Source organism: Galendromus occidentalis, unplaced genomic scaffold (assembly GCF_000255335.2).
Source record: "Galendromus occidentalis unplaced genomic scaffold, Mocc_1.1 scf7180000077460, whole genome shotgun sequence".
Classification (NCBI taxonomy): domain Eukaryota; kingdom Metazoa; phylum Arthropoda; class Arachnida; order Mesostigmata; family Phytoseiidae; genus Galendromus; species Galendromus occidentalis.
Genome location: NW_003805448.1, coordinates 1,273,702 through 1,291,708, shown reverse-complemented (window position 1 = coordinate 1,291,708; position 18,007 = coordinate 1,273,702). Strand labels below are relative to the sequence as shown.

Sequence of the window (18,007 nt, the reverse complement as noted above, 5' to 3'; positions counted from 1 at the left end):
GTCTATATTTTTTCTTTGGTAAAGGCTGTAGACCATCTCCCCAAGAATGGTGGAGATCGGAGACGAAGAGGAGCCTCATACGGGCAGCCGAGTTTGGTTCCGCTCGTCGAAGAATGTCTCCTCGGAAGGAAAGAAAACGAATTAAGAACTCAGGAATATATTTACAGTCTCTGTCCATAGATCGCCTCACACAACTCCTACGGATCCTTCGGAATCAACTTTGTCAATTGATTTAGCTGAACTCTGCGCGACGAGTTCATCGGTCGACGGGTACGAAGATCATCGACCGATTGCTGTCCATCGTTCGTTTAACTATAATCACATTCAGTTATATTCCATTTATTATTATATACAGAATGTAAAAGCAAAAGTCCTGGATTCGATGAAGGTGTCGATGGCCCACGATGTCTCGCATTGCGTTCAAGGGTGAAGGGCTTGCACTGTTTTCCACAGTGATTTGTCCAACGAGTTCGTGGATGTGCTCAATCTGCTATTCCGGAAGGGATCGTCGTGGAAACACATATCGGCTAAACATAAAATTGGCAATCATCCGGGATCTTTCCTAACAACAGGTCATCCTCTCTGCCAGCGCTCCTCCATGGTTGACGCTTCTCCTACCGTTCACTCCGCGAAGGTTATATGTCTGCTTGCAACCAATACAATGGACCTAGACGACCTCTACGTCCGTCGTGTCGTCGACGACGTAGTCGCTGCATCGTCTCCGATTTCCAGGTAGGTAACAACAGGTAGATCTTCTGTATTGTCTCACATTTCGTCATGATCTCGTTTCTGATTTCTGTGCAACACGATATTGGCTGGGTCGTCGGCCAGTTCAGGATAGCTGGCCACGTCATGATAGTAATCCCCACGATAGCCTGGCGCCGATCCTGTCCGGATGATGTCGTCCTTCTCCTTCTCGGTCCACTCGAGTTGGCCGGTCTGGTCTCTGCTCAACAGTTCGCGCTCCTGAGCCCAGCGCTGTGTAACAGCGTGTTTTTTGGCGTGTCGCAGGATTCTCTGATGCTCTTTCGCCATTTGAGAGCCGTAACGTATGCTGAGCACGGCGTACGGCGTATGGATTCGAATGTCGGAAAATTGGTTGCCGTGGTCGGTGTGGTGCGTCATGTTGATGCTACTGCCCAGCCTCTGCAGCTGGGTGATATCGTCGTCGAATTTCCACGTTGTTTCTTTGAGGAAATAGAACACGTCGAGACCGTGCATCACCAGATGAAGGTTCACGAGCTGCGTGTTATTGAACACGGCCATGTAAACATCTTTGTTGATCTGGTTCGCCTTATCAACCGAACGGACCACAGCTCGGCCTTTCATTTCAGAAATCGTGATTCCTGCAATCAACGAGATAGAGAACAGCGTTAGATCGTCGACAACAACGACTACTACGCGAGCAGTAGAAACCACGAGACCCATCGGGAACATCTCAATTTTCCCTCTCGATTCCTACTTCTTCCACCCTGTCCTATTTACGTTGCCTATCAGCTGCTTCGATAGATCCCAGGATCGAGACTGCGGTGTGGAACGACCGCGATCGGGCGAGAGTCTGCGGAGGGTTCTCGTCGAGGACTCATCTCTAGCGAGAAGAGAAATTATCCTCCGAGGGGAGGGAACGGAAGAGACGCGGAGGAACATGCCTCCGTTCCGGGCTTAGGGAGTAGCCCTCTTCATTTAGCTAGCCGCTTTCTGCTGTTCGTGCAACAACAAATATAGACGACGCACGATAACGAGAAGACGCTGATCAAAGCACGATTGCGTCGGCTCTATATCGAGCCGTGGCCGACGACGATTATTGCAGTTGTCGAACATAAAATTCAGCTGCCAGTCGGAAGACACATCGCATGTTCTCCGTCGAGAGACGGTTCCGTCATGAATGAGAAACACGGTAGACGATCGAAAGAAGCTGGGCGGAGAGAAAAACTCAGTCGGTGGCGAGAAGGTAAGACAAGCTTCGGAACGAAGTTGACGGAGAAGATCAGACAAGACTCGGACGTAATAAGCTTGAAACCGGGATCGGTGGAGAAGCGCGAGCCTAATGAGAATCGTTGGCTTCGCCGAAAGCTCGAAAGAGGAGCAGAGATCGAATAGAATGCTAAGAGCACAGCGCTCGTGGACTGAGCGGGCGAATTGGACAGAGTAGAAAGGAAAAAACTCCGACTCGGGAACCACTTCTAGAAAGTTCATTCATTAGTTACAATCAGGAGCTAGGGTGGAACCGGCCCGAGTTCATGTTCGCAGCCGATGCAGGCGGGCGCGAGTGGGTAATCAATCGAGAGCTGGCTCATATGAGCGGCTTTGCTCTCGACTTGGGTCGATCTCACAGGAAACAGTCACAAGGACCATGGACAATACGGAATTCAGGAAGAGCTCCTCTTCCAAGGGAGGGACACGGCCCGAGCGGGGAAAGTCCAGAATTCCAAAAGACCGAGCCCGGAAACCGCTGAATTTCAATCGAGGAGAGAATAGTTCTCAGTCCCCCCATGACATAAGTATTTCTCGAGTATTGGGCGGCGATTCGTGGGGCCGAGGCAAAAATCGCTGGATGACCCCTCTACAGCGGGATGGCTAAGCCCACTTGGAAGCGGGACGGACATCCCTAATCCCTCCTGTCCGCTGGTTCGTCCATCGCGACTCTCAGACAGATAAACGCTCGTAGAGAGTGAGATAGTAGAAGAGACCCATGGAAAAATGCGATCGTCGTCGTCGTTCGAAACTCACCGGAGCCGAGCGGAACGTGCAGGGTTGTGAGCTGGTTGGCGCCCAGGAAATCTTCCTGTTTCACTCGGGAGCGGTCAACAGAGCTTAGACGTGCGAAGTTCGCGAGTTTGCGCTGTACCGAGCACACATAGCCCGAGATGAGCGGTACGGATGGCAATTGTGGAAGCACGGAGAATTTGTCGATGTTGTTTCGACTGTCATGGAAACCATTGGCCGTTCGCATGACTGATGAAGGACGGCCAAGACCCATCGTCTCGATGTCTATGCCCTGGCTGGCGATCCAATCGGGAGTGTCTGTGGGGGGAAGAAATGAGGAATTAGCCCGAGCTTTAGCTCCCGAGCCCGGATATACGATAAGCGTACAAGCTCTGTTCTGAGCCGGAATCCTATTGGATACGTCGCGTCGCTAGTGGAGTTGAGGGCTCGCTTACCGAATTTGTTTTGTTGTTTCTTGTGGAGGTTGACGGGGTCGTTGTTGTTGAATTGGTACAGGTGAAGGTGTCTGATGTCGTTGACGTGATTGAGTACATTCTCATAGCGGGGCGTCATCCACTTGCCGGTTAAGGAATCGTAGACTTTGTCTCCGATGTGCAGCAGCAACGTCAGTGGGTCGAGAATTCCGCCTTGGAAATCGACTGGCACGTAGAACGTCGGCGTCGAATCGTAGATTATGTGTCCGTAAGGTCCTCGAAGAACCTCTTTGATGACCTCGCCGTAACGATCGAAGATCAGCGTCGGGCTTCCGTTATGGTCGGTCGCCACGTAGTAGCTGTCCTTGTTGACGAGAATATGGATGAGGAAATCGTTGTTGTCGTAAATTAGGCTCATGCTCCGTCCGTCGGCGTTGTTGTAGATGTGAGTGACGAGGTGCGGACGGGTTAGGTCGGCGTAGAAGAATTGCGTCATGTTTCCAAAGTGGTCTTTGCGCATCGCAAGGCGGTTCTGAGCGTCGTAGAAGTATTTCACCTCGTACTTGCCACGAGTGCCAGAGGCTTTGATCAGCTGACCCTTGACGTTGTAATGGAATCTTTCCTCTCCTCGCTGAACGACAAAACCTCGATCATTAACGACAAATGGAGTTTCGCCAAACCGGAGAATCCTGTCACCCACGTCGTGGAGAATTTCAATTTTGTTGCCCATGTAGCGCATGGTGACGATGTTCCCGTTATCGTCGTAATGGAAGTTCCAGCGGTCCTTGCCCACCATCTCGATGAGCTGGTTGTCGAGATCATACGAGAAGTTCTGAGTCCTCATCTGGCTGCCGCCCTGGAGTCGCATGAGCGTTTTACTCTGGACGAGGTTGTTGTTACCACCGTAGGTGCAGTCGAGACTGTAGACCTCTTTCTCCGCAATGAGCAATCCGCGATGCTGGATGCGACCCATGCCATCTGTGAGTTGAGTGAACGTGGCCACACCATCGGCGAGTACGGTGTCGTTGGGACTCTGAGTAAACACGCGGAACAGTCCGAACTGTTCACGTTTGCCCGTCTCGGCGTCGTAACTCAGGTCGATATCGGCGAACTGTAGGGTCCCGACACGGGCTCGTATATGCTTTGGTCGGAACCAATTGTCGTATTGATAATGGAAATTAGCCGTTGTGAGCTGGAACTTCGAGTAGAACTTTGCCACGCATTGCGTGAGCATCGCCCCGTCGTAGAAGTAGTCGTATTTGACTTCGACGTCGTTCTCGCTCCAGGCTTCGCTTTTGACAAAACCGGTCGAGCTGTAGTTCGTCAGCGTTTTCCCACCACCGTACACGACTGCGCTGAGCAAACTCTGATTGTTGTAGCGGTATAAAACGCGCCCGTGGTCACCGGGGAATATTTTCAAGATAGGCTGGCCGCGGTCGTTATAGTAGACGGTCAGTGGCCCATGGTTGCCAGGGGGCGTGTAGAGCAGTTTATAGAAACCGACGGTGACCAGGATCTGGTAGCTGTGGACTGTAGATTTGGGCGTTGTTATGCTCTCGAGACCGCCGTTTTTGTCGTACTTCAAAAGGTATTCACGTCCGCTGGGCAGCTTGACTTTCGTGGGCTTGCTGAGACCCTCGTACACGTAATGCACCTTGCCCTCGTTGGCGAGTTTCACCTCGCTGAGCAAACCGCTCCGATCGTACGTGTAGGACTCCTGCATGGCACCCTGACTCCAACCGGACGGTCTTCCCAGTCGATCATATTGAATGTTGAGCGGGACCTTGGTGTCTGTCGGCAGGTATTGGATCGGTCTCGAGAAGGTGTCGTACTGGATCACCAGGAACGGACGACGAGACGCGTTGTAGACCATCTCGCGGTCCGCCATCCAATCGTATTCAGTCGTCAGGTACTGTGAGGTATTCACCTGGAACGATTTCCGCTCGTATCGGAAGTCCTCCCGCGGACAGACAAAACAAACAGAACTGACGTCTCTATTGGAAAAAGCGCCGGCGAAAGGAGAAAGCAGACAACAAGACAAAAGGAAACCTACCAGCAGAGTTCGTTCGACTGAAGACACGGTAACGGCGTCACGTTCCTTTCGGTTGTACTTGACATCGTACTTCCATTCGAGAGAATTACTGATTCCAGCTTCACCTTCAGTGTACACCGTCTGTTTCACCGGAATAGGGAACATTCCAGCCTGTACCGCCAGCAAATGGTTCAGAACCTTATGAGTCGCTGCTTCCCAAAGAGCCGAAGTTTTCCAAGGGGCACGGATCTCGATCGCTCCATCCTGGTGCATCGTAGATTCGAGACTCACTCCGCCTGAAAGGACCCATTTAATCACATGAATGACACTCAGTTGGATATTTCGGATCTATCGCGAAATTTCCCCACGTATCCCACGACTGAGAAAATCCATTCGGAAGCCTGGGAAGATGCCTGCGTGCATTTCCTTATTTCTGCGATCTCCTTCGGAAAGTTCAACGGTAGATTCCATCTCGCCATTTTTCCCGAGACCCCACAGTAATCATCACGCCCCGATATTTTTGGTTCAGATTTCCTTCTCTTGTTCCGAGCACGAAGAGGAGCGACGCTGTGATTTTCACTACTTTTTGTATTGCTCCAGAGATGCACGCGGCTCGCTTTCCGAGTGTTACGTGCAGCGCGTTCCGAGCGAGCCAGAATACGAACAACTCTCAACGGAGCACGGACGGCACTCCGAGGAGTACGCGACCGAGCAGGGAAAAAACGAGAAAAACACGAACGCCTGTGACACGGCGCCGACGACGCATAGCAAAGTTGCCCCGCATTGCGCTAGCATCTGATACCGACTGCAAACAGCTGAGGAAGACTTTCTCCATTTCCGGTCTAGGTCGCGTGACCTCGACCCCGATCGCTCGCTTGCTCGTTGAGTCGGTCCGTCGGTCTTATAATTGCGTTAGAGATTCCCTCAACTCAACTCCTTTGAGTGTCCCTCAAAACAAGGCTCTTCCCCCCTCCCTCCTCCGTCCTCCGAATTGGACTCGGGCCGAGACTCTTCCAGCACTGAGTTTCGAGAAGTTCCGAGGAATTCGAGACTTCGCCGTCGCAGCCAGCTCGGACGTCAGCGCGTTTTCCTCGTTAATCGTTTGGCGTAAACTATTCGTCCGGAGGAACTCTCCATAGGCTCACGTTTGATTTTGAGCGTATTCCGATACGGATCCGCCCGATTCGCCTCTGCTCCATGCTGGAGATAGTTTATCCAAACAAGTCCACTCACCGGCGGTTGTTGTGACGCGGGAGCCTTTGACAATGACAATATCGGTCGATTTTTCATCTTTCGCTGACACAGCAGCGCCGCGATCCGAGAGATCGAACTCGAGCTCCACGATCTTTCCGGAGGGTCGTACGACACTCGTAAGACGGCCGTTTTCGTCGTAAATGTAATGGAACGTCATGCCATTCGAGTCGTGTCTGAAATGTCAAAATCGATTCAATGGGTCTCCGTAGTTGAACTCCAGAACTTTTCCCACTGCTCGATGGGTTTTTCTGAGCCGCAAAACAAAAGTTCAACTCAGTACTTTCGCGCCCGTTGACGAAGCAAGAGAAATATTCCTTCGGAACGGAGGGCAGAGGCTCCAAACAAGAGGAATAAGCTCCAACCTCAGGAGGACGACGTTGGCGACGTATTTACCTCGATGTCAGTAGGCCCGTAACACTCTCGTACTCGAAGTTGTACTGAAGATTGTCGGCGTTGGTGAACGACAGAAGCTGTTTCTGTTTGTTGACAAACACTCGGCATTTCTGACCTCTGGCCGTTTCGATGCTGAACATGTTGTTGGCAGAATCGCGGAGGAATGCGACTTTGTTCCCGGAGGCATCGGTAACGGCGCTGAGTTTCCCGAGCGAAGTGTTCACATTGTACAGGAAAGTGTATTTGGTTTTGCCGGTCAGAGCACTCTTCGTCAGGATGTGCTGTCCATATTTGTTGAAGACGTAGATCTCGTGGTTTTCGGGGAACGCTATTTGATATTCGTTGTCCCCGCTCGCCTCTGGGAGGTATGGCACAGCCGACAGGATCTGCAAGAGACGAGAAGTCGAGAGATGAATATGCGATCTCCCCGAGCGGAATCTCCCCAAAGGAAGGCCGTCACTCGGAACTCGTTTCAAGCTTCGAAGCTCTTTAAAAGAAAGACTAATCGAATCCGAAATCTCGCCGGTCGGAGACAACGACGGCGGTGATCCACGCATGAATTCCTCTCCGATCCATGTTTCCCTTCCGATTGAGCAGCGGCGGAATCGAGTCAAAATCGAGACAATATAATCGCAGAGCAAATAGAGTCGGACTGATCTCAGCGAGAAACGACTCCTTGACAGAGAACGATAAGCCGAGCGAGTTCACCGCCTGCCCGGCTGGTCGGTCGGTGGGCCGCCCTCCCATCGAGTTCCTCTTCGAGCGCTCGCCTAGTTCCGGTCCCGCTCTGAATTCGAGTGCCCCTTGCCCGGAATCTAATCATCTGAGCTCGGACCGACGTCAATAAATCGATAAATTAAGCAACGTTGACGAAAACCATGGTCCAACGGAACTCAGTCACTCCGCGCGGGTCATCGAGCTCGCGTTCGATTCGGAAGAAGCGAATGTTTTTATAATGAGAATTCGTTCGAGCTCCCGACCGACTCGGTGAACTTCACAGTCGTAATCTCGTCCGAGATATTGGGACTCGGTGCGCAGGCACGGCCGCTTCCTGAGAAGCCCGCATAATAATTAATGAATAAATTACATATCGAATTTCCACGCCGTGCTCCTGGCTTCGATCCAATGCTCACCTTGAAGTTGGCCACATCCGCTATATGGACTGTCCCGTCGCTGGTTACGGTCAGGGACGAAATTCCGTGTAGCCTGGTTTCGACGGCGAGTTGGCTGCCGCTCTCCTCGCAGGGCTTGCATGTCGAAATGTTCGAGTTCTTGGGGCACATCCACATGCAGTGCGCGGGCCGTTCCCTGCCGGCGAAGTGAAGCATCTCGCCGTCGGGATGGAGCGCGTGGACCTTGTAGTTATCTCTGTGATCGACTTCTGCCAGGTACATGATTCCGGTCGGGCCGAATGAGAACGAGATCAGAGTGCCGAGGTTCTTCGAAGCGTTCTTGTCGTATTTGTTCGTCTTGCTCTTAGACTCCTTGCAATAGGAAGGTTGTCCGACTATGGCCGTCACCCTGTGGAACAGCAAAGAGAAGTGACGATCTGACGATCCACGAACGAGAAATAAACAGCGCGAAGGGCGCATTCCCATCCTGGACGGAAGAGGAAGCGAAGGGGACGAGATACCGCATCAGTTCGCCCCCGAACGGGGCTCGATGTCGAGGTCGTTCTCGGAGGGGAAGCCATTTCCACATAGACGACCGTCCGAGAACAGCTCGATTGCTGCGAGGAGACTCACCTCTTATCTTTGGTCAGCTTGATTATCATGTGATCGTCGATGAAATACAATGAATTGTCCACCGGATTAATTGCCAATTCGGTCGGCCAGCGCAATTTCGTCTGTTCGATGGGAAGTGTTCCCACGCATGGTATGGGACGCCACTGATGTCTTCCGCGAGGTCCACCAATTACGGTGTGAATGACACCTCGTTTGTTCACCATACGGATGCGGGGACCGTCAGCAAAATACAGGGTGTTGTCCACCGAGAACGCCAAACCTGCAACAATGGATTCGAAGGGTTAAGCGAAGAAGCAAGTTACGTGTCCCCGCTCCTCGTTTGAGCGTACCCCGGAAACTCTCCTGATCCGATGCGGACTCGCACTTGAACCCTCCAGCGGAGCGTGCGGCGGGTATGCGATTTTTTTTGCCGCAGAAGAATAGCTAATTTCGGGCGTAGGTCTCGGCAGAGCTCCGAGCGACAGGCTCGTTGAGGAGCGAGCGCGGGGTAACGGGTTATTCATGACAAATGTCTAGAGCGCTAATTTAGTCGTTCACCGCGTGAAGCTAGCTACCCTCGCTCTGTCTTACTTAGATAGGCCCCAACCATTAGTCCCCTTTTTGCTCTATCGTTCGTTCGTTCGCCAGCTCCCGTGCGTTTTCTCGTCTTCATTGCCTACTCTGTTTCGTTCGCTCCCTGTCGGCGCTCCGCTCTGTCCGCCCGCTCGGACGATCCTTTTCGGATGTCTGCTGAACTGACAGTCTCGCCCGCGTCGTCGTCCCCGCCAAGCCGTTACCGGTCCACCGGCATCCTATCCGACCTGGAGCCCTTCGGCAACATGCGGGCGAGAATACGCTTGAGGCCTCTCGACGACAGAGAAAAACAACAGCGCTAAAGAGGGAAAAAGCTCGAGAGTCACAGTGTGAGCTGTAAGCCACGACTAATGTGCGTGATGGGCTTTAAAGAGAGATCAGACGACTCGCGGCATTAGCGAGCCTGCTCGCATCTCCACTATCCCTACGGTCCTGATCCACGCACGCACGCACGCTCGCCCGCCCGCCTGCACGCCAGCCTTCCAAGCCCGTTCCCGGCAATGTATCAGCCGCTGACCGAGCCCCAGGAGCCGTCTAGGTATGATGACCGGTGGAAGGACCGTCATTCGGAGCCTTTCTCCGAATCGCTTCCCTCAAGTCTCGTGGTCAGTAAATGAAAGTACGCAGGCCCGGTGAATAATAGAGTAGTCGGCGTAAACGCGGGCTGAGTACTTGTTTTCTCCCCCGGCTTTCGTACCCATCAGCGATCCTTCCGCCCACGTAGCTCCGGGTACAAGTCTTGATTAGCTCGGTCGACGTCGTCGCCCACAGGGCCCGGAGCTCGCAGCATCCTCTTCAGCTGGCCACGCTGCTGTCCCCAGGCTCCCAGTAGATCAGGCGCAGGACACTGTCTGCTCGGGCGACCGCAACCAGAAGCGGAACGAGGCATCAGGCAGAACTGGTCTTGATTGGACACGACGCTCCTTACCTTTGGGATAGTGGAGTTTGGCTTCCATGGCTCCTGTACCGTCTCCGCACAAGTCGATGTCAGGATCGACGCATCGTTTGCCGTTGCCGACAACGCTGTCGGCCGTATTGCCTTCGACAGCTTCCATGTGCTTGTCGAGTTGGACTCGAACAATCTGGTACATCTCAGGATCCGAAATATACAGGTGGCCGTCGGTGGGCGATAACGCGATGTGGTACTGATACGTGAGCTGATCCGGAAGGTTCCTACAAGCGGCGGGGGAGAAGCGTTCGGTCAAGCTGATTCGGAAAACATCCTCGTCCCTTTCTGTGAGAATTTCTCGGGGTCATACGCTGAGTCCGAGCGGATTTGAGAATTCTGAATCCTTACTTGAGCGTGTAGACGGTGTACACCTGTCCCGAAGGCGTAATGCGTCGGATGAGATTGTGATCTCCGACATAAATGCTGCCGTCTGGACCCGATGTCAAGGTGATGGGATTTTCGAGTTTGTTGCCCTGGGCGCGGCCGTTGCATTCCGGACAAATCCTCGATGTTCGCTTGCGACCGGTGCCGATTAGAGTTTGAATCACGCGAGGCTGATGCTTGAAATAGACCGTGGAACCGTCGCCTTTCTGGAGCACTCCTTCGTGGAAATTGTATCGGTGGTGGATGTCGAGATTCCATTGACCCAGCTCCGAGATGTCCATGTCGAAACCACGTAGCGTGGTCGACTGCGAGGTCCAGACCGTTTTGTCGCAAGTCGTGTACTGGTACCCGACGTATACTGGAATATAGGGGCTGCGCGTGAGTTACGGTTCGAGCGCTGGCCACGACAACGAAAGCAGCAGCAACGACTCAACGAAACTGCCCCAACCAGTCGACGAGCATGTGTCGTAGAAGAATTATTAGAGGAACAGCACGCTCTTGTTGCTCGCTCGTGCGTGAGTTCGTGCCAAACTTCGTTAAGATGTAATGGGGGCGCGAGGTTGGAAGTCGTAATGTGTGCCGGTCATTGGGGCTCCTCACGAGGGAACACTTACCCAGTACGGTTGTGAGTCCGTAGACCTTCTGTTTGTAAACGTTGCGTTTGTTCCAGGCGAAGGTGAACTTGATGTCTGGGTCTGCCTCGAATGTGTTCTCGAACAGGATCCCCTCAACAACGATTCGGAGTTGCACCAACTTGAGTTCTTTTGGAACGACCGATGGTGTGAGTTGCAAGTGAATTGTGGAGAGATAGCCCTGACTGTGGCTGCTCTGATAAACCAGTCGCAGATCAGAACCGGGAATGGGCAGCGCTTCTTGGATGACCTGAAATATTCAAACGTCGGCTCGTTCAGACTCGGGCGCAAGAGGGCTGGGGGCATTCTTTTTCGGAGACTGTTTTCGCCGTCGGGATGAAAAATCTCTCGAGGCACGACCAGTCCGAGTATCGGCCGAGCATCTGCTCGCTCTATTTCAAGTACCGCCGGTCCTCGCTGTTAGTCGCCTTTGTTCTCTCCATCCATGCTCGCTGGGAACAAGAAGAAGTTCTTGTCGAGGCAATTCTTCCTTTCTTTCCTCTTCTGCATACACCGAGCGCAGCCATCGTCGGCAAAGACAGAGAAGGCCGGCGGAGACCAAAGCGAACGGAGGAGGCCGACGTCCTAGTTTATTCAGGGCTCCACCCTTCTATCCTTTATAAGTAGTGACAGTATATTGTATTACCTCATTACGTCGCGGCCATCCAACGGACACCGCCTCGCGGACAGCGACCGCAAGCCTCGATACTTCGGTTCGGCAAAAAAGACATCAGGATCGAAATTCTGCGAGAAATTCCAGACTCCGCTCCGAGTACGAAGTCATCAGCGGAGAAGCAAAATCACGTCGGGACTCTCCGCGCCTGGGCGAATCTCCGTTCCAGTCGGAGGGAGACGCGTCAAAAACCGCCACCAATAGTTCAAAGGCAGAGCTCACTACTTCTCGAGTCGATCGCTCGGACAGTTTGTGAGGAAGAATTCTGATAGGACTGAAGCGAGCGTCCCGACCGCTAGACTCCGCACCTTTGCCCGAGGGCCAAACGTCGTCTCTAGTGATCTCCCACGAGTGTGATATTTTTTTCCCAAATAGAAATGGTGCTCTTAGCTGACACAGAACTCCTCAAGCCTATCGGAGCACACCGTGTCGGATGGCTATGGCCCATTTGACTCACCGAGGTTTGCCCCGACCAACGATCAATCATGGGAAGATTGAATGCTTCGCTGTCGTTCAACTCTGAACCTGTGAGGGCCATTAGCTTCGACCTTTGATCGGCAACGCCGCTTTGCACTGTGCCGTAGGACTTTTTTCGGGATCCGGCCAGCAGCATAAGCCGGAGAACCTTTCCCAGGTCAAAAACTATGCGAGTTTCCTCCTTTTGTATTTGCGTTGCAAGGAATGCGGGACTTGTGTATTAAATTGACTTTCCCTCAGAGTTCGTCTCCCGACAAATCGCTCCTTCCCAGCTTGGAGGGAAACGTCGCCGCGCCGACGCCATCTCAAGGATATGCAGTCGGAAGCTGAGACCACGGATTTTTCCGGGTCCACGAAATTTCTTTGCAGGCATCATCGATCGGCATCGAGTCGAATCGTACGCGAGTTCGTTCCCTCGACCGAAAGGAACAAAGCATCAATTCGGATTCTCGGCGGTGCTTGGAACCAATCCGCCTTTCAGAGGCTCTGATCGCTGCGGGTGAGAAGCCGAGCGCGCTTCCGTGATTGAGTCTGTACCGTGAGGGGGATCGGCAACAGTTGATGTCCCTAAGCATATTTCGGCCGACCACTCGGTCCGCGCATCCATGCTCTCGTAATGATTCGATCAGAAGTCGGCTGACCGAGGAAGCGAACGAAGCGCGTTATAACGGTGCTCGAGCTGAGCAGATCCCCAGCGCCCCCCCCCCGTTGGTTTCCGAAGGTGGAGTTCGTGCTCTGAAGGACACTACGTCCGCTCTCGACAGAGCCATAAGAGTACGCTGAGTACAAATACGTGCCGGTGAGCAACCTTCACAGTTCCTCGAGCTATCGAATCCGCGTTTCTTCGTAGAATAACTCTCATTTGCAAAAATCACGGATCTGTCTCGGACGTAATTCGCCTCAGGGTAACGCCTCCGCTCGGGAAGCAGCACGATGTGGGCACAGAAAACGCGCCGGATAGAAGAGCGTGGGTTCAGGCCCTTTTGGAGAACGTGATCCACTTTTAGGTTGCTGATAGCGGTGGCCACGCACGCGCAGGACGACATTTAATTTGATAATTGCTTCCAGCTGCTCTGCTCACTATCTCGCTGGCCGGTCGACCGCCGGTCGGTTTTAACTTATTCTTAAAGTGCAAACTAAGGATTAGGAGAATCCAATGGAGGAATCGGCCCGAATTCAAATGTCTCGCCCGCCTTAGTTCGTAATCCTGAGCGGGGCGCGTGCCCGTGTGTACCAAATATCATATCGCCCTACGGCTTTGTAGTCCAGACGCCGTAGATTAAGAACTGCTCAGCAGCTACACGCACAGCACGTTGACGGTGATAGCGAGGATGGCAGTCCTCTCCAGTGCATTCTGAGGCATTTGTCAAGCGTTTGTCCGGGAACGTAATTAACATAGATATCTAAGGCTATGCGGTCGCTCGTCCGCTCATCCGCGGACAAACCGTGAAGACCACGCCCTACAGCGGGGAGCAACGTCCCTTGGAGGCTTGATTCCCTCAAGGTGCGGCATTCATTTTTTCGACGTCGAAAAACAAACATCCACCGATCCTGTCCGACCCTAAAATCTCCAGGAAGGAGAAGAACTCGGAGACCTCTGGGCTCCGGACCGTCGTCGCTCGAATACTGACCTGAGTTTCTGCGATGATCGCCGTACGTTCGGTGCAGCCTCCCTGTGAGCCAGGTCGCCATGTTTGATACACAATGGGTTTCATTCGGTCGTAATCGTGTACGAGGCATCCGCTCTGTTCTTCGAACATCGCCTCGCCCTCGTTGGGGTCTTGGGCAACGCTCATCATGACAACAGGCGACATGACGACAATGTCGTTCCATGGAACCATGATTGTTCGTTTTATGGGATGGAATGGATTCCTTTGGAACTGTAGAGTCACAGCTCCGCCTCCATTGACTAAAATATCGAACCTGGAAATTCGAACGGAACGTTAGGACCGAAAACCAGTGACCACTCCCTGTCCACGCTAATCAATTCCGACCCAACGAACTCATCGGCTTCAACCTCTGGGATCGTAAGTTCTTTGAATAAGTCACCGGACTCATACATATATTGAGAGAGCAAGATCCATTCGCTAGCAGCCCTACAGCGGTCGGCGGTACATAGAATTCTGTTTGGATTATCGGTTGGTCGAGATATCGGTCTGTCGGTCGGTTCATCGCCCCACGTCAAGAATTCATCAGCTCTGCCGAGAGCCTCCTTCGTCCACCTCTCGCATGTCGCCCACAAGCCCCAATGAGATCTGGCGAAGGGCCGCCGAGCCCCCGAATACGGCTGAGAACTAATCACAACTTGAAGGCGACTCCCCCACCGATGTTTCGGCCAATTCCATTATAAGTTCTACTTTGACGGCATCCCGGCTATCTATCAAGGGATTGCTCTCTGGTATTCACCAACAACTGCGACTAGTCGTTGCGGATGCTCTCTACGAGCAGCCGACGACAAACCGGCGGGTTGTCAGGCTGGCGGGCTCGGGCAGAGCTTCCCTAGTCAGAACTCGAGACGCGCCACGCTGTTTGTCCCGTTCTCCTTTGAGAGAGCCGAGCCGCGTTCTCAAGATCCTAAGCTCTTCACCCTCATTCGGTGGAGACTCTCGGCATTGTCGTCATCGCAGCAGCTTCGCCGGCAGCTGCCTTCGTGGTTCCCGACCAGGACCCGAGAGACACCTCTGATCTTGCTCTGATCTCATGGGGAAAGCCGAGGAACCAGCCGGTCGGCCGAGAGAAGCAGCAGAACGCAGACGAAAATTGAGTTTCCGGTCTCTTCCACTGGCGTTTCAGCTAGTCGGTTACAGCGGCGTGTGCCGCCTCGTTCCTGAGTGATTGAGATTATTTATCGGGGAAGGATCCGATACGGAACGATCGCTGGCCAATAGCACTCAATAATAATCAGCACGAAGTTACAATAAGATGCGTCGGACCACGATGAGAGTACTTCGTTGCGAAATTTCCAGAAAACGACACGCGATCACCTGGCATCGAAACTGGAGATCGAAAGAGTATAACGGGATTCTGGCTTGCGATTTCCTGGTGGATTTCGGAGAGGAATAAGATTACAAATATTTCGATCGTAGAAATCTGAACGGGGGAACGATCAGTTATCTAGACGCACAGACGTAGAACACGAAGGGGAGCCGAAGGCAAAGCAAGAAATTCATGAGAGCGGAGCGGCTATTTCCAAACAGAGGTCCGGGACAACGCCGACGCTTTTCGTTGAAATATTTACGAAGTAATTTATATTTGTCGTTCTGCTGTTCTGTTTGCTTCAGGCGGTTCCACCAGTGCTCTCCGCCGGCCTGCCCCTGGCGGCAACAACGCACTGCCTCAGACAGCGCCGACTGACTGAATGAGAACGTTCGTTAGAATTCGTTGCACAGATCGCTTTTGTTCACAAAATGCCGAAACCAACCCGCGGCGAGCGAACAAGAGTTGCCCAAACCGTGGGAAACAACGACGACGCTTCAGACGAAGGCTCTATGCCCGAATTCAATTCCTGACTAAATCTGGAACACGTCGATTCTGGTTGAGTGGCAGGCGGCGCTGCCGTGCGCCTTAATATGATTTCTTCCCCGTCAAATCGAATCGGGACCGACCTGCGGGCGAACCAAGCAGCGACCAACCTGCTTTCCTACCTTCATACCTACAAAGCAACGGATCAGACCGACCAACCCGAGTCGAACCCTTGCGTGACCTTCGTAGAATGTCGAGAGATTGCATCGACGGATCCCGCGATCTTACAACAAGGCGCTCGAATTTCGTGCGGATTTCAGTTTTTAACCGACGAGCTAATTACCAATGGTCAACGGAGTTTTCTTTCAAGCATGCGATCTGGGAACTTACCATCCATCTGGCCGGGTGAGAGTGAATCCGAACTGTGGGTCTGTAGCCACGCTGACCCTGATTCCTATGAGTCCGTTGCCTTCACGGCCGATCACTCTTCCTCGAATCACTGAGACGCGGCTGGGTTGGTTAAACCGACGACACCGTTAGTACCTGAATGTTCAACCAACACCGAGGGACCGGGTACATGGGACAACCAAGGAAACAACCGAAGCTGAACAACGGCTTCGACGGCAATTATTAGTGTGGTAATAATTCCAAGAGCCCGTCGTCGCAGTATGTGGAGCCGAATCTATAAGGGGATCCCCTCGCAGGAAAGCGGACAGAAACATCTTCTTCCGTCCAAAGTGACGTCAACCGGAGAAGTTCCGACGATCTAGTCCGCACCGACTCGCGGTGGGTGTTCGCAAGGATCGACATCTCTCGTCAGAGAGATAACGGGTCCACATCTTTAGCCCGCGAGGGGAAATTTTCCGCTCTATCTGACACTGGGCAGCTCCACGTTACGATCGGTATAGATTCGTTTGCCACTCGGCTCCGAGAAAAGGCATTGTTACACCTTTATGGTTCCGCTTCGGGGATTCCAAAAATCTATATTCGCTGCGGCATTGGTGTTGCAGCCGAGGCCGTCGCGGAGCTCCGAGTGTTTTCCTTCCGTGCACAGCTAATAAGGCTTTGGCGAACCGTGGCACGCAGCCTCACGCAAAAATGGGAAACAACTCAGAGGTAAGCCGCTTTAGCAGGCGGAGGCGAATTCCGCGCAGCAACATCCGCTCCTGTGGCGGACTTCATTTGCAGGAATATTCCGGGCGGTTACGTTTTCCGTGTTTGGCTTTCAGAGCTGCCAGGCTTGGAGATGATATGATGTTAGAAACAACGAGAGTTCAAGCAGCGGGGAAGCGAAGGAACAGCCTGCCAAACGCCAGAGCCTGAGAGGAAAATTCTCATGTCAGCTCCCATGCCGATAAAGTCTACGCTCGAGGAGAGACATTGGAGTCTGAATACTTGGACTCTGAGGATATTCCAGAAACAATCGACTCGAGCAAGGGCAGTTATGAGAGAGGAGAAGAATTATTATTCCCCGCATCCTGAACTCGACGCAGTATATCGATTCCTCTGGCGATCGCGCAGTTGTGTGGATAGGTGGGGTCGGGTCGTGGAGGATGGCACGAGAGGAGAATTCTTCAAGGGTCGGAGACTCAGTGGATAACGCTTTCCGCCTGACTCCGCGATGCCGATGATAAGGCCTGCAGCGAACGAGGGTTGCGGCCGACGGACCGAGCGACAAGGCTTGGAGCAAGTGAGCGACAAAAAACCGAACGGCTGGGATATTCCAGACCGTTCGCTTACGATACTATACCCAGGCTCTGAGTAGATCGAAACTTTCGAGAGGAAAAATTGTTCTGTACGTTCGAGTAGCTGATATGAAACCTCGAGGGACAGAGAAGACGAACGAAGTCCATGAAAACGGAGCAATACTTGAACGCACGGACAAAAGTGATACGAGAGAAGAACAGTCTGCGAGCGAAACGGTTTACGGGGCGGAGGCCGAGCCAAAGAATGGCATCGTCACATCCCACTAGAAAGAGGCGTCGCGAACCGATAGCCTCGTGTGCGCAACACGAATATATGAAGTCATTTTATGTCTCGAGCTCATCCTGTTCTCTCGGCGGCATCCCGGCCACGATAGGCCTATCAGACTCCGCTATAAGGAGAAATTGACTTCTTTCATCCTTCAATACGCTCGGGCGGCGACATGCAATGCGGGCTGTCCAGAGAGCAAGCGCTCGATTGAGGTGCCATCGGTTGTCGGGAACATGCCGCCGTCGAGGCGCTCGGTTCGTCCGTTTTTCCTCCCCGTGGCCTCTCGATAGTTCTCCTCGAGATCGGCTGCTTGATCGTT

General features: G+C 52.9%; 1 protein-coding gene across 1 annotated transcript in view; it reads right to left on the bottom strand.

Annotated features, from left to right (window-relative positions):
* Positions 1-765: 765 nt before the first annotated feature.
* LOC100907091 (teneurin-m) overlaps positions 766-18,007 on the bottom strand; it is a 56,360-nt gene continuing 39,118 nt past the window's right edge. Inside the window, exons 15-27 of the mRNA XM_029111702.1 lie at positions 16,105-16,224; positions 13,884-14,175; positions 11,085-11,352; positions 10,435-10,828; positions 10,066-10,310; positions 8,565-8,823; positions 7,953-8,340; positions 6,820-7,205; positions 6,406-6,599; positions 5,194-5,468; positions 3,162-5,067; positions 2,731-3,024; positions 766-1,346 (exon numbers count right to left, since the gene is read on the bottom strand). Of these exons, the coding sequence (XP_028967535.1) occupies positions 766-1,346; positions 2,731-3,024; positions 3,162-5,067; positions 5,194-5,468; positions 6,406-6,599; positions 6,820-7,205; positions 7,953-8,340; positions 8,565-8,823; positions 10,066-10,310; positions 10,435-10,828; positions 11,085-11,352; positions 13,884-14,175; positions 16,105-16,224 (5,602 nt within the window). The remainder of the gene's footprint in view (positions 1,347-2,730; positions 3,025-3,161; positions 5,068-5,193; positions 5,469-6,405; positions 6,600-6,819; positions 7,206-7,952; positions 8,341-8,564; positions 8,824-10,065; positions 10,311-10,434; positions 10,829-11,084; positions 11,353-13,883; positions 14,176-16,104; positions 16,225-18,007) is intronic.